This window comes from Nesoenas mayeri, assembly GCF_963082525.1.
Source record: "Nesoenas mayeri genome assembly, chromosome: 7".
Taxonomy (NCBI): Eukaryota; Metazoa; Chordata; class Aves; order Columbiformes; family Columbidae; genus Nesoenas; species Nesoenas mayeri.
The window spans coordinates 430,980-446,767 of record NC_137551.1 but is presented as its reverse complement, the minus strand read 5'-3'; the positions used below and the strand labels follow the sequence as shown (position 1 = coordinate 446,767).

Sequence of the window (15,788 nt, the reverse complement as noted above, 5' to 3'; positions counted from 1 at the left end):
CATGCCTTCCTGCCCGCAGGCAGCGAGGGGACGGTTCCCTGCTCCAGAGGCGCACGGGCAGGGCGCACAGCACCGCCGCTCCCGGGATGCTCCAACCCCCCAAGTCCTTTGCAGTAGCAAACCCGGCGCTGAGAGACGCGGCCACACGCCAAGGGCTTTGTATATTTTATTTCTTCTCCCGGTTGCTCAAATACTCCGACAAGTCCTGTCGTCACGGGGCACAGAGCGGGACCGAGGAGGGGGAACCGGGGTGGCGAAAGGCACCCGCCCCAGCCACCGGCTGGTCCCCGAGGAGCCAGGTGCTGACAAACCCAACTAACGAGGCTGTCAAACCCGCAGACAGGCGTGTGCGGGGGGACGGCGGTGCCGCGGGCTGCAGGGGGAGCAGCGGGGGTCTCCAGGGTCCCTGCGTCGCCCCCAAAGCATCGGCTTCCTGGGTACGTGGGGGCGGGTGTCTCTTTTTTGCAGCTTTTGCTGGGAAGGAGACGGCTCGAAGCCAAATCCCAGGAGCCCAGTGGTTTGTTCGAACTGGGAAACTCCACTGAGCAACACCAAAAAACGCACATTTTGGGCCCGGCCGCTGGGGAGGCTGGAGCGTGACGCAACGCTGGAGGGCTCCCCGCCCCACACCCTGCCCAGGGCCAGCTCCGCGGGGGCACGTCCCCGCCGACAAACGCCGGGGGCCCCCAAAATACCGGGCTCCGCGGGTTCCACCCCCCTTCACCCGTGCAAGCCGGGTCACGCTGCCAGGAGCCAAACCCCATCTAAATAAACTTTCCCTGAGTCACGGAAAGCCTGGCCAAGAAAGCAGGACGAGCAAACAGCATCACCCCCGCGGCCACGGGAGCGGGCGCCAGGTCATGATGCCACCAAACCCCGCGCCTGTAAAGCTGCACACGCGACACACACTGGGGACCCGCCTCGGGTCCCCAAACTGCAGCTTCGGTCCCCATAATCTCAACCACGTCCTGATTGGGATGTGGGTTTAGTGCAACTCAGAGCAGCCCCTGCTGTCACCCCGATTTCATCAACACTGGGAGGAAGAAGAAGAAGAGGAAGGATGCGGGGGAACCTTTTCTGCTGAGGGGATGCTGAGCCTCCTGGCAGGTTTTGCATCCTTTGCCGAGCAGCCAGACCATAATTTGGGGCTGTTTTCCTTTGGGAAAAGCCCTCAGAAACACTGGACGCCTCGAGGGGGGCTGGTGGCAGGGGCGGCGTTTTCTGCCCTGACGCTGTTCCTGGAAACCCCCGTGTTTCATTTTCACACCGAGGCGCCGCCGCCGTGCCGGGGGAAGGCGGAAACCGCGTGGCCCCGCGCTGGGGCCCTGCGTCCCTCCCCAAAAGCAGCTCTTCCCGGGGGCTGGGAGCCACGGTGCCCCGCGGACGGCGATGAGGAGCTGCTCTTGCTGCCGGCAGCAGGTTTTTGGCCAGTGGGGAGCACGGGCAGCTGTCGGAGCGGTGGGATTGGGTTTCAGGGCTGGCAGGGGCGGCTGGCGGAGGCGCGGGAAGGGATCCTGTCCGGGAGATGTGTCTTGGGAAGGAGGAGGAGCAGCTGATGGGGACTTTGGGCAGCTGCTCCTCATGGTGTGAAGGAGCCTCCTCCTTTTTCTTGCTCTCGTCAGGGCTTTGCTGACCCTCTTTCTGCCCCGAGCAGGGCAGAGGATGCCGGGGGGTTAGCCCAGGACAGCTCCCCGGCGAGCGGGAGGGATGCCGGTGTACCCCACCATGGAGATCCGACGTGCTTTGCCCCAGGATGCCCGGGAGCTGCTGCACTGCCTGAAGATGAGGAGCAAGTACGCCGTCCTGCTGGTCTTCGTCATCGGCCTCGTCATCATTGAGAAGGAGAACAACTTCATCTCCAGGTAGGGAGCGGGTACCTGAGCCACTCCACGCTATGAGCCTGTATCCCCCCCATGTCCTGAGCTCCCGTGCAGCAGGAGGCCCCCAGAATCTCCCGGCTGGGACGCGGGGTGGCCGTGCTCCCCTCCAGCCTGGGCTGGTCTCCCCACAGGGTGTCGGACAAGCTGAAGCAGTCCCCGCAGGCGCTGGCGGAGCCCAACGGCACAGAGACCAGCCCGGCGCCGGCTGAGAACGGGTCGCTGGCCTCGCTACAAGAGCTGGATGCCGCCTTCTCCCAGCTGAGGTCCCGCCTGCACAATGTCACCCTGCAGCTGGCCGGGGACGGGGACCCCGGGCCGCGGCGGCACGTGCTGCTGATGGCCACCACCCGCACCGGCTCCTCCTTCGTGGGGGAGTTCTTCAACCAGCAAGGCAGCATCTTCTACCTCTTCGAGCCGCTCTGGCACATCGAGAGGACGGTGACCTTCGAGCCAGGGGGAGCCAACGCGGTGGGTTCAGCCTTGGTCTACCGGGACGTCCTCAAGCAGCTCTTTCTTTGTGACCTCTACATCTTGGAGAGCTTCATCTTGCCGGCTCCCGAGGGCCACCTGACGCCCTTCATGTTCCGACGAGGCTCCAGCCTCTCGCTCTGCGAGGAGCCCGTCTGCACGCCCAGCGCCAAGAAGGTCTTTGAGAAATACCACTGCAAGAACCGCCGCTGCGGGCCCCTCAACATCACCCTGGCGGCCGAGGCGTGCCGGCGCAAGCAGCACGTGGCCCTGAAGACGGTGCGGATCCGGCAGCTGGAGTTCCTGCAGCCGCTGGTGGAGGACCCTCGGCTGGACGTGCGCATCATCCAGCTGGTGCGCGACCCCCGCGCCGTCCTCGCCTCCCGCATGGTGGCCTTTTCCGGCAAGTACGAGACCTGGAAGAAGTGGGCGTCCGAAGGAGAGGCTCCCCTGCGCGAGGAGGAGGTGCAGCGGCTGCGCGGGAACTGCGAGAGCATCCGCCTGTCGGCCGAGCTGGGGCTGCGGCGGCCGGGCTGGCTGCGGGGCCGCTACATGCTGGTGCGCTACGAGGACGTGGCGCGGGCGCCCCTGCAGAAGGCGGAGGAGATGTACCGCTTCGCCGGGCTGCCCCTCACCTCCCAGGTGGAGGAATGGATTGACAAAAACACGCAGGCACCCCGGGACGGCAGCGGCGTCTATTCCACCCGCAAGAACTCCTCCGAGCAGTTCGAGAAGTGGCGGTTCAGCATCCCCTTCAAGCTGGCGCAGGTGGTGCAGGACGCCTGCGCCCCGGCCATGCGGCTCTTCGGCTACAAGCTGGCCGGCAACCCCGCCGTGCTGGCCAACCGCTCCTTCAGCCTGCTGGAGGAGGCACAGCCCTCCTGGGTCACGTAACGGCGGGGGGATCGGCGGCGGGGGGCAACGAGGGGCTGCGGCCGCGGTCCCGGCCGGCCCGGAGGAGACCCAGGGGTCCCTGCTTGTGGAGATGCTCCTCACCACTGCTGCGTGGAAATCAGCTGCCCCAGGAGCCGGAGCGTCCTGGCAGAGCCCGTTCTCCGGGAACGGGGAGATCGCAGGGGTGGCGGTGGGGAAGAGCCAGGGTTTGGGCGCCAGGGCCGCCTCCCCAGTTTGGGGGCTATGCCGAGGATGAGGAGGGTGAGCGGAGGGCGAGGGGGCAAAGCGCCTCCGCCTTGGCCCCCCAGCTGAGAGGAGGAAAGGACAAGACCCTCAAGGTGCCCGCAAGGACCTGGATCCTGAAGCCTTACTGGTTTAGTGCCTTCGATCACCAGCGCAGACTGGGAGCTGCCCGGGGGGCGGCCAGGGCAGGAGTCGCCTGCAGAGCCCCTCCGAACCGGGGCTGCAGTGAAATGAGGTGATTCGGTGCTCTGATGCTCTCCAAAGTCGGTTTGAGACGGGGTGTGGCTTGGTTTGGGGGGGCGCTGCGCTTTGGTCTTTTCCTGTGTATTCACATACCAGGGTCACCAGGTGAATTTATTTATTTATTACACGAAAAAGAGAGGGAGAAGCGGGTCCAGGAGCCAAGCCCAAAAAATCAGAGCAGCACAATCTACCACAAAGAAATGGACACGCGGGCCGAGGCGGCGGAGGTTGGATCACCAAAGTGCCCCCAGGAGAGCCCCCGGGGACCTGTAACCCCCCAGACCCCCGGCGGAACGCGGCCGGTGCGGGAGCTGCGCCCAGACTCGGTGCCGGACTTATTTAATTAAAACCACAACACAAAGGCGCGGAGGCTAGAGCATCTCCTGTCTGCCGGGTGTCTGTGCGTCCCCTGCCGGGGTAACCCCATGGGTATTCGCTGGCAGGTACCTGGTAGAGACACGGGGAGTTTCGGGCTGTGTGCAACGTGCAGACCTTCAGCCAGCAGCAGCCTGGTGCTGAGCTACCCCCTCCGATTCACACTTAATGCGGTAAAATGCCTACTTTTAGCCCGCTTTGCCACACATCCTTTTACTCCCCGTGTATTTTGGGTTATGGCAGCCAGCGAGGGGGAAGCCAGGCATTTTGGTGGAGGGGAGCGGTTGTCCCCACCGAAGGCTTGCTGGGGAGACCCAAGGGGTCCCTGGTGCGCACAGCAGCCCCACATCGCCTCACATCTATTGGCTGAAGGCAAAAATAAACAAGTCCAGTGAGGCGGCGGCTGGGCACAGCTGGGCCGCGGTCTGCCGGCACGGCGCTGCCGGGGAGCGCGCCGGCGCTCCGGTGACGAGCCGCGGCTGGGCCGGGCTCACAAAAGCCACGTTCTTGACCCGAGAGGGAGAACAGAGGCGGCATTGAGGAGCGCGGGGCCGGGCGGCGGGGAGCGGCCGCGCCGGAGCCCGGGCGGGCTCGGCAGGTTCTCTGAGCGCGGCCGCCCCGCTCGCCGGGCAGCGTCTGCTCTCAAGGCGTGAATCCGGGGTGCGGGACACCAGCTGGCTGGGGAGAGGGTGCAAGTGCAGAGGGGGCGATGGCCTCGTGGCTCGCAGGCGGCGGGGAGCCGGCAGCCCCCCCGTCTCGCGGGCAGCCCTGGGCTTGCCGAGTGAACCGGGTTTTGTTGGGAGGCTTCCCGCGGGGAAAGCAGCGGGGCCGGCGGGGTGCCCTGCGGCTGCGGGCTTCCCTGGGCTCCCGGCCTTTCCGTCACAGCTGTAGCCCCCGAGAGGCTGGAAGAGCACGAACATCCCTCCCTTTGCTGTCCTGCACGGAGCTGCTCTGCTCCTGCGCCGGCCTGAGGACTGCAGGGGACCTGTTTGTCCCCCCACTGACAATGTCGCTACCAGGGGCTTCAGGACTTAGCAATAAATGTCATCAAGCTCGTTGCAGAGTAATCACTCCCAGGGAGGCCGTGGCTGTTTGTCTGGATAGCAGCTATCTACAAAACCGAGCGTGTCCATGCTCTGTATCAGCGGCTCCGTGCGGCGCATTCCCTGTGCCTGCACATCGTCCTGCGGCAGCCCCGGCGCCGCTGTGCAGCCCCCAGCTGTGCCGCTGTGCAGCCCCCAGCTGTGCCGCTGTGCAGCCCCCAGCCACGCCGCTCGCGCCTGCGCCGCAGGGAAAGGGCACGTGTGTGTTCCGGGGGCGCAGGGGACGGTCATGCTGTGCTGCACACACCGTATCACCCTGGGGCTCCCGTTTGGCCAGGAGACCCGATCACCACCGCACGCATCGGGAGCTCTGCGCTGCAAGGGTGGCGTCAGGTCCGTCCAGGGCGAAGGACTGCCTGGAAAAAACAATTTAAAACAGCTACTGTCTGCTTCCAAACATCAAACTGGTTATTTTAAATCTTATAAATAGAATTTACTTTTTGCAAAAAGCAACAAGGACCCTTTCAATTTATTCTGTCCCCGACAAAACTCACCTTTCACCTCCAGTTTTTCAGTGACACCAGCTTGAGGACACCAGCTGTTGTCCGCTTCCCATAAACCACAGCACCCAAGTCACCTAATTGTGGTGGGGCTGGACCAGCCCATCACCTGTATGTACAGGCAGCACCCATGTACGTGCCAGACCAACCCATCACCTGTATGTACAGGCAGCACCCATGTACGTGCCAGCTGGTCTGAGATCCCGCCCAGAAAAGAGATTTGTGAGCACCCAAAAGGTGAAATGCGTTGGTGTCTGTGACTCGACTGATCTTTGTATGGAGCGAGGGGGCTGCATGCCGAGCTGCTCCCAGCTGCTCTCGCCCTGCCGGTCACAGCTCGGCGAGCGCCCCGCTGCCCACCCCACTGCCCACCCCGCTGCCCACCCCGCTGCCCACCCCGCTGCCACCCGTCCCGCTGTCCCGCACAGGATGGATTTGCCAGGCAGGTGCAGTGAGAAGCTCAATGAGCTTTATCCAGCTCAGCTGGCTGGCTGTAAGGATTGGAAAGGCCTCTCCAGCAAGGCTTGGGCAGCAGAGGAGCCGCTCCCATGGGACAGCACCGAATGGGTCTGTGGCGCTAACCCTTGTGGGTGCTGGAGGAGCAGGAGGGATGTCAGGGATCGGGTTTTCCTCACCAAAGGGGAGAGGGCTTGGGGAAGATCCTTTGCTCTCAGCACGGGTTTTGGGAAATAATCAGCATTCACTCCCGAACTGTGGGGTTTTCTCCCCCTCTCCTCCCCCAAAAATGTCATTAGAGTGAAACCACAGCATATAATAAAACTGTGTCCCTAAAAACATCAGCCTCACAGACAGGCAGCCTTTGTCCGAAGGTGTAATTACAGGATAAATATGGGATGCAGACCAAGAAACGCGGTCTGCTCAGGCATGCGGTCTCTTAGAAAAACACAACAGAAAACAAGACTGTCATTTAACGCTGAAGTGTCCTCGTGCGCTGCAGCCCCCGGCCCTGGCTGGCCTGCAGACCCCCCGCTGAGCTGGCTCCGGCTCCCTGTGGGACCGCACCGAGCCCCCGGTGGGGCGAGGGGCACGGGGGGTCTGGGCACCAGGAGAAGGCGCTGGGGCTGGTGAGGGCACAGGTTTGCTCGGATGATGGGTTTCCCTCCAGCCCTGGCACAGAAGTCCCATCTGATAGCGCTGCGAGGGGACACGGGGGATTAGCTCGTCTGATCTCATTAAATGGAGCGGGAGCAAGCGGGGAGAAGGGGATGAGAGGTCAGGACAGTTGGTGGAGCAGCCACGAGTTCGGAGGTTTGGGATAAACCTTGTGCCGAGCTGGAAAAAGGCCTTTTAATGCGCTTTTGTGGGCCAGCCTGGCCACTCAGCCCTGTGGTCCAGCAGACATCCACCGCGCCAGCCTCTGGCAGCAGTTTGCCACCCGGGCCGTGCATTAAACATCACGGTGTCTAAGGTGGCAGGGAAGCAACAGGATGCACCTGCCGTCCAAAGTCACGTCTGGATTAGAACCTGAGAGATCCCTTTTGGAGGGGAACAACACATACACGGTTTATTAAAGCTCTCGCTGGTGCTGCACCATCTCGTGTCACCCGCAGTAACCCCGAGGAGCAGCAGGCTTTGGCTGGTGGCCCTGTCCCACGGGACACGTGTCCTCTCCCCGCTCCGGGTGACCCGCAGCAAATGTGTCTCTGGTGACAATAAGCATCACCACAACGTGCCTGATCCCCCCCAGCAGCCCAGCTGTGGCAGAGCCAGCAGGTGAGCGGAGGCAGCACAGCTGCCAGCACTGACCGGGCAGGAGGGGGTAGGAGCAGCCTCGGGCTGGAGAAGGAAAGGGGTGGGGTTGGTTTTTCATCCCCCCCAACCATCATTTATTTGCTCTTTTTAAGACAAACCAAGTGCTTTCAGGAGCTGTTTTATTTTTGAAAGCTTGAATTCCTTAACAAGAGGGTTTTGTTTTGGTTGTTTTTTTGGTGTTGGTGTAGACGGGGGAAGACTGAAGCTGCCTCTGTTGTGTTCCCTGCTGCAGGCTCCCTGTGCTGCGCGGCTGAACGCAGGTACTTTCTCGCTCTAAGGTGCTGCCTCTTGCTGTAGCTTCTCCAACGTGTGCTTTGTCTCCCCAGCCCGTGCCTTTCCTCTTCTAGGGAAGGAGCAGAGCAAAGCGAGCAGGAGGTGCCCATCTGGGAGCAAACCTTCCCCCGGCTGGGACCGAGAGAACCGAGCCGCTTTGGTCCTGAGCGGAGCTGCGTGCTCCTCGTGGCTTCCCGATGCGTCCGGCACCGCGCGGGAGTCACGGCTTTGTGGGCTTAAATGGGAGCAATTAGCCCCTGCGGAACTGTGCGCTGGTCGGGGGTGCGTTTTCTTTCTGTCCTGTGACATTTTGATGGGAAGCTGGAGGGTGTCCAGGAAAAAACGCTCGTGCTCAGCTAGAAATGATGGGCCGGGGCCGGCGGGCTGAGGCCGTGCAGGCAGCGCAGGTGACAACGGGCGGTTGTCACCACCCGCACTGGCCTCAGCACAGCTCCCCCTTCCCTCCTTGCTTTGTGTTTCCCTTTGTTTGACTCTCCTTCCCCAGCCCTTGCTTTGCCCGAGCCCCGAGGCCACTCTGTGCACAGTAGGATGGGAAGGGGATGCTGGGCGCCCCTCTGGCGTCCCCTTTCTGGCCCTGAACAGCTATTTATCCCTCATGCTGTTTTGCAAAGCTACAAGTAATTTGAAGTCGATTTGCTTTGCAAAAGCCAACCTAATGGGTACATTGCAGAAGAGGCGTTTGCCTGCAGCTGTGGTCCAGCCCCATTCCGCTTGTGCTGCCCAGGCCGACGGCCGCCCCAGCCTCCCGTGTCCAGATCCCCAGCAGAAGACAAAGCCCCTCTGAAGGTGACCAGCCCGTCCTGCAGCGCCTGTTTGCAGACGGCTGGAGGAATATCATCCAAACAACACGTTTGCCAATGCCTGGGCGCACACCTGTGCGCAGAAAGGGCCCTTCAACCACATCTTTGAGCATTCGGAGTTTCTTCCTGTTTGCCTGGGGCTGGCTGTGAGGTTTTCACAAAAGCTCCTTTCACCCTTCCCTGTTTGCCTTGGGTGCTCTTATTGCCAGTGACCTTTTCTTGCTGGTCGGTTCATCTCCAGCCAGCCCAGAGGTGTGTTTACTTTTTCTTTCAAAAGATCGTCCCAATCTTCTGGTGTACAACTGGATTCACCTGACGATCCCTCTCAGCCTTCTCCAGGCTGAGCAGACCCAGCTCTCAGCCTCTCCTCATAAGAAAGATGCTTCAGGCCCCTGAGCTTCCTCAGATTCATTGTTCTTTTTCCCTGTGGAAGGTTTTAGGGTCCTCCCGCTGAGCCCTGCAAACAAAAAGCACAAACCTGCCCGCGGTTTATTTCGGCTGAGGCCGTGGGCTTTCCTGCCAAGGACGTTCCTGTTGGATGCTCCATCCCTCCTCTCTCAGCTCCTTCCCAGGCTGAAGAGTCCCCTTGTGTGGAGCAGGAGCGCCCCCCACAATGCATTCGGCCCCTTTGTCACCCCCTTCCCCGCTCCCCGAGCCCTTCCCGTGATGGAGGGGAGGTTGTGCGGGTGTCCCCCACCGCACGCTGGACTGGGACACCCGTGTCCCATGTCCCCAGGGCCGAGCCGGCTGCACCCTCTGGTGGCCGTGCCCTGGCTGCCTGCGGCCACGCTTGTCCTGGGGAAAAAAGAAGATGTAATTCCTTCTTCCGTGTCCCACCCGAGGAGTTTTGCTCAGCGCTGCGATGGGAAGGGGCTCCGGCACCAGCTGGGGGAGGAACGAGGAGCAGGGGGAACGTTCAGCCCGTGACGGGAGGGGGAGCGGGGGCCGCTGTGCCAGCTCACAACGCCGCAGTGTGCGCAGCAGCTATATTTATCCACGCGGCCGGCAACTATATTTATCTGGAATGCCACAGGAGCCGAAAGTCTCGGGGGTAACTTCCGTGCTGCGGAAGAACACGATCTGAATGTGCTTTTCACTGTAAACCCCGTTCTCTGCTCCCTGTTCCTCCGGCTGTGTTATCCGCCCAGCCGGCGCCCTCAGCCAGTTCGTGGGGTTCCTGACGAGCCCCTCCGAGCCACGGTGGCTGCAGGATGAGAACTGTGAAACTGGGGGGCAGCAAGAGCAGGAGGGGAGTCCCCTCTGCTGCCAGCCCCCCGATGCCCCCCAAAACGGGGCATTGAACCAATGTGCGCCTAGCCAACGTTCATAGCAGACAAAGGACGAGCCAAGGGGGACGGACAAACTTCTCGAAACAAAACAAACCGAAAGTCTCCTTTTTGTTTGTTGGGGCTTTTTTTATCAGATGAGCTCATGACCTTTAAGTGCTGGGGTTTGGCAGGGCTGACCGCACACCCTCGGCGTGAGCGGAGCCGCCTGCCTCGCACAGCACCCCCGGCTGCGGCCGCGCCCCGAGCCGGCCGGCTCAGCCCTCGGGTCGCAAGGTCCCTTCCCCGCGTGGGAGAACCAAAGGAAGGTGAAAAGCGAAGTGTTCTGTGCTTGGGACTCTGGTGCTCGGACCCTGCCGAACCCAGCCCCTCCCGGCAGCTTCCCGGGAACGGAGCCGCCCGCGGCGGGGGAAGCCGCGGCTGCAGCGCCACGGCCCGGCGGCCCCCGGGGGCGGGACGTGGCCGGAGGGGCTGGCCCGGGCTCGGCCCGCCCTCCGCGGGTGCAGGCGGCGGGTACGGCCGGAGGATGGGGTCCGGCCTGTCCCTGGACGGCTCGGTGCGGGTGGTGGTGGTCGGGGGCGGCTTCGGGGGCACGGCGGCCGCCAGTCTGCTCCAGTCCCGGGCCGTCCCGTTCGTGCTGGTGGACGTGAGAGACGCCTTCCATCACAACGTGGCCGCCCTCCGCGCCGCCGTGGCCAGCGGTAAGAGCCGTGGCCAGCGGTAAGAAAGAGCCGTGCCCGGCGGGGTCCCCTCTCCTAGCCCCCCGGTGATCGCAGCAGCCCGGAGGTACTCGGGGAACAGCAAGGAAAGGGGTAGGGAAAGCGCCTCCTTCCACCCCAGCGATGGTGAAGGACCTGACGTTTTCCGCCTGGAAAACAAACGCTTGGCTCCGGGAGGACGCACAGGCTGTGTTAAGCTAATTGCGTGTCCGCTGGCAACACTGAGCAAAAGCTACTGGGATGGTCTTTTTATAATTATCGTTGTTTTGAGAATTTATAAGGTGACTAAGCTAAAACCAGCAGCAGCTGGAAGGGGTGAATGAATGTCTTACTGTATCTGGTATTTGAAATGTCAAGCGGCTCAGCAGCGAGGCCCTGCAGGGTAGAATTCAGGCTTGTCTGGGATTGCACTGGGAGGCTGGGCTAACCCCGTTTCCCCAGTCACTGGGGATTTAGGGGGAAACCCCGTGTTCAAGGCTGGGAACAAGCACCAAAAGGATGGTCTGCGGGGCAGATAACAGGACAAAAAGCCTCTGAAAGGCCGCAGGCTGCAGCAGAGCACTTACTGGCAAACCAGTGCAAGGAAGTTGTGTATGGGGAGCAGAGACAGAGCAATCTAGCCAGGGCGTCACCTGGCCTCTGGAGAGCTGATCTGGTCACCAAATGCGAGGCAAAGGTCACGAAGCTCATTGCTGGGCAGAGATAACGCCCCGCAGAGGCGCTGGGTGCACACAGTGCTGTTGTCTGAGCGAGGATGGTGTGGGGGGGGACGTGGGGTTTGTCAGCCTCCGCACTAGGACATCACTTCCCTCTTGTCTCCTCTTGCCACAGGGTTTGCCAGGAAGACTTTCATCTCCTACGCCGTCACCTTTGGGGACAGCTTCCGACAAGGCGAGGTTGTTGGCATAGACCCCGCGAGGCAACGAGTCTTGCTCAGCGATGGCGAGGTGGGTGATGAGATTACTTGGACCTCGAGCTGGATAAGAGCTGGGGATGCTGTTTGGTTGTGGCAAACACCCTCCAGTGCAGGTCAGGAAAGCCCGTAGTGTTTAATCATCCCGAGGAGCTCGGCAGCAGAGCCCATCCTTCCCTGCATGTATCCCTTCCAGCCAAGCGACGTGGCCTGGAGGTGTGGTGGGACGTGGGTGCGCACTGCATACCGCACCCCATGAGTTGTTATTCTTAAAGCTGGATTTAGAGCTCAAGAATTAACCCTGAGGCTCAAGATCCTTATCTAACTGCAGGAAGAAACAATGGCAGCAGCTCTGATGTCGCTTTTCAGGCAGAGTTCAGAAGAAGTGAAGGAGAGTCGGTGTCAGGAGGGAGCTGTGATAGAGCCTGGTATAAATACCGGGTTATTTCCTGTAAGCTCCTGATGGCTCTGCAGACACTTGGCTCCTCTGGAGAATGGTGCTTCTCAGACCCTGAGCAAGGCAGTTCCTTGGTGTCACCTGGGCCGGGTCTCTTCCTAAACTCACTTTCTGATGGGAGCAAGTCCTTTCCTGGTCATCAGCGGGGGCTGGAGGAGGAGGAGTGAGTGAATAGTACATAGCAGGCGACAAATGTATTCTGGGCTCTGTTTTTGAGAGGTCTAATGTCCTATTCCACCTTCTGTCCTCCCAGGAGCTCCACTACTCCCATCTCATTCTTGCGACAGGCAGTGATGGGCCATTCCCTGGGAAGTTCAACCAAGTCATTGACATGGAAAGCGCCATCCAGACCTATGAAGACATGGTTAAGGAGGTGAGGAACCAACTTAGGGAAGTGTTGCCTGCCTTTGTTCAGCTTCCCCATCCGAGACACCACTACGGATGTCTGGAGCCATCAGTGAGACCATAATGCCTGCAGGGCCAGGCCAGGGCAAGGAGCATGTGCTGGCTCACCCCAGACCAGAGACCTGCAAAGGGGAAGCCTGAAGTGCTCAGCAGGGTTACAGCACACACAGGAAGAGCGTACGGGGTTTTATGTTCTGTTTCCTCTTAACAAACTAGGTGGCTTGTTGCTGTTGGGTCAGTACTGTATCTCAGGAAGGTCTGTTCAGAGTGGCTGAAGGTATCTGACCTCCCGCGCAAAACGGTTCTAATATGAGTTTCTTCTTTACTTCCAGATTGAGAAATCTGAGCGCATCCTGGTGGTGGGAGGTGGTTCTGCTGGGGTGGAGATGGCTGCAGAGATCAAAACCGAGTACCCAGCCAAAGAGGTAGCGCTGTGTTACTTACAAAAAACGTAACCTTTGTTTCTGAGCCCGTTCTTGTGTGCTGGTCCCGCTAGAGGTGTGTGGTATCTCTGCACACCAGGAGTGTCCATGCAGTGGCAGCCCTCACCCTGCCGCCTGCTCCCCGAGAGCGCCCCAGAGCGCCCCACCCGCAGTTATCGGCGGTGGATGCCTTTTGCCGGCGCGCTGTCCTCGGGCAGTACGCGGGTGGAGGGAAGCTAGCTGGGGCTGCTCCCGTGCGCGAGTCCTGTCCCGTTCCCCTGTGCTCCCGTTGGCCGTGTTGTCCCCAACAGGTCACCCTCATTCACTCGAAGGTCATGCTAGCTGATGTGGAGCTGCTACATAGCGTCCGTCAGGAGGCCAAAGAGATTCTCCTCAGGAAAGGAGTGCGCCTCCTGTTAGGTACGTACTTACCAGTGGCTCTGAACACCTAGATCCTGAAGCTCTATCACCTGCTCTTCCTTTAGCCACAGCATTTATTTCCGACGTCGTCTTTCTGCCTTGTTTGACGAAGCGTGGCTCCCTCCAGTTCCCGTTTCTCTCGACACACCTGAGCTAGCTGGAAAGGGCGGCCTCGTCAGGGTTGGTGACCCAGGGCTCTCTGTTGCAACAGGTGAAAGGGTCAGCGACGTGGAAAGCCTCACGCCAAACCGGTTCCAGAAGGACACGGTAGTAAGGACAGAGAAGGGCACCGAGGTGGTTGTTGACATGGTGGTCCTGTGCACCGGGATAAAGATTAATTCTTCAGCATATGCTGCTGCATTCGGTAAGTGCAAAGACACTGGGCGGGGAGAGGCAGCGCAGTTCTTCAGTGTCTCGTACTAAATTATTGTGAGGTTGGGAGTCAACCTCGTACAGCCTGCTCTAACATCACATTAAATACTTAACTGTGAAACGTGAACTCTGGAAACTCACAGACCATAGATCAAGTGGCCAACGGGTCTTCTCCAGCTCCTCCTGCTAATACCTCCAGGGAACCTTAGTGCCCTAGTGCAGCAGGAGGCAGATGACACCTACAAGTTGACGGTAACTGCTGCTCTCAAGGCCAGGATTTCATCCTAGGTATAAGCTGAGTTCTGTGCGGAAATGTGCTCAGCACGTTCGGTGTTCCTGTTGAACCATCAGTGTCACAGGACATCCGGCCGATGCGTTATTCAGTGATACACTGTCCGTGTGACTCTTACAGCCCGGTTTCAGGTACGGCACAACCAGGAGCAGTCTCTTTCTCAGCTGTGTACGCCAGCTCTTACTGCTCCTTGGTGTTCCTACTGAAATGTCAAACGATGACTCATGGCATGAGGCTGCGATAAATAACTACAGCATGGCAAAAAGCATCTCTTCGCTGACACATAGAGAAGAGGATGAAAAAACAACGCCGTGCTTTGTGTCAGTTACATGTTTGATGACATCATCTGCGGTTTTGGGGTCTCAGGCCACAGTGAGCGTCACAGAACTCTTTCTGCAAACTTTGCTTGGCAAAACAGGGGACAGACTGGCGAGTAACAGCGCGTTGAGGGTGAACCAGCACCTCCAGCTGGAAGGCTATGACAACATCTACGCCATTGGGGACTGCGCAGATCTGAAAGAACCGAAGATGGCCTACCACGCTGGGCTCCACGCCAGCGTCGCCGTGACCAATATCATCAACAGCCTGACACATAAGCCTCTTAAAACCTACGAACCAGGTAAGGTAATCTGCTTTCCTGTAGGAACAGCTGTTAAATGCGCACACATGGGAACGTGCGCAGGACATGGATTAGAAGCGAGGGAACCCGCAGCTGGGTTGACTGTGTAAGTTTATAGCTCGGGCCAGATCTCCCAGGAACAAGGCGATGGCTGGACTCTCTCCTCTCTTCTCCCCTTAAACCGTTCAACAACCAAACTGACCAACTCATCTCAAAGATGTAGCTAGGGGATGGCTCTCATTAGTAAGCAGCTGATGTAAATACTTACCATAGCCATGTTGAAAGCTGTTGCATGTGGATGGAAGGTATCTGGTCAGCAGTTTGCTTTTTAAAGGCTGCCCAGTCTATTTACGTTTCTTTTTACTTAAATATTGTTGTCTGCCTCTTGGACTCCCTCCTGGGAGAGAATCACACAACAGCACCCACCCAGCCCTGCCCTTCAGCCATCCCATAATGAAAGAGGCAGAGCAGATGGTGGAAAGGAGAGTTGTGAGTAGTTCTTTCCTTGTCATGCAGCACATGGGTCCTGTGCTTTAGCGCAGAGAGGGGAGGGTTTGGAAGAAATGCAACATCTACATGTAGTAGGGTTCGATACTTAGCTTAACTTAAACCTCTCTGTCTTTCCAGGGTCACTAACATTCCTGCTTGCAATGGGCAGGGATGATGGTGTTGGCCAGGTGAAAGGTTACTATGTGGGGCGTCTCTTGGTGACAATTGCTAAGAGCAGGGACCTGTTTGTCTCCAAGAGCTGGAAGACAATGGGGCAGACGATGCCTTCTTAGGAGGGGATCAGTGACCAAGCAGCAAGGAGTACAGCAACTGGAAGAAGGTGAGGGGGCACTTTTATTGCTTGGCCGGACCGATGCTGTTTCCTGCAGCACCTCCTGCTGCGTTAAGGGGGAGCCCTGCCTGGCTAGAAAGGGGAAGGAGGCACTTTCCAAATGAAGCACACGAGAGTTCTCATGCTAAAAATCAGTGAAGGCGCGTTTCTTTCCTGTTGAGATAGCTCCGAGGAAGAAACCTGGTTTACCTCGTTTTGTAACAATAAACACGGTGGTGTTCACCATCCCTGTACTCTGTGGTTTCTCCCTGGCTCTCCGTGCCGGGCGCAGGTCTGGGCTGTGCTCTGCCGGGGACGCTGGCCTCAGGCCCTCGAGACGCTACGGTTATCCTGGAGCTCAGCGCAATAAACGCAGCTTTGTGTCAACGTCTCAGCAGCAGCTGTATTGTGCCACTGGTAGCACCGTATAGCAGCCAGAATCGCTGGTTACTCGGGTGCTGAGCGTGACACAGCCAGCACTTAGTTACAG

General features: G+C 59.6%; 2 protein-coding genes across 2 annotated transcripts; both read left to right on the top strand.

Annotated features, from left to right (window-relative positions):
- Positions 1–1,661: 1,661 nt before the first annotated feature.
- On the top strand, positions 1,662–3,242 carry CHST3 (carbohydrate sulfotransferase 3; the record flags this gene model as incomplete). The annotated part of the gene is made up of 2 exons (XM_080347989.1): positions 1,662–1,862; positions 2,012–3,242. The coding sequence occupies exons 1-2, from the start codon at positions 1,708–1,710 to the stop codon at positions 3,240–3,242; spliced, it is 1,386 nt and encodes a 461-aa protein (XP_080204115.1). The 5' UTR covers positions 1,662–1,707.
- Positions 3,243–10,385: 7,143 nt separating this feature from the next.
- AIFM2 (AIF family member 2) lies at positions 10,386–15,643 on the top strand (the record flags this gene model as incomplete). The annotated part of the gene is made up of 8 exons (XM_080347846.1): positions 10,386–10,560; positions 11,410–11,525; positions 12,202–12,321; positions 12,686–12,778; positions 13,087–13,195; positions 13,407–13,559; positions 14,278–14,478; positions 15,106–15,643. 8 exons carry the CDS (start codon positions 10,386–10,388, stop codon positions 15,258–15,260), a joined length of 1,122 nt encoding a protein of 373 aa, XP_080203972.1. The 3' UTR covers positions 15,261–15,643.
- Between the last annotated feature and the right edge of the window lie 145 nt (positions 15,644–15,788).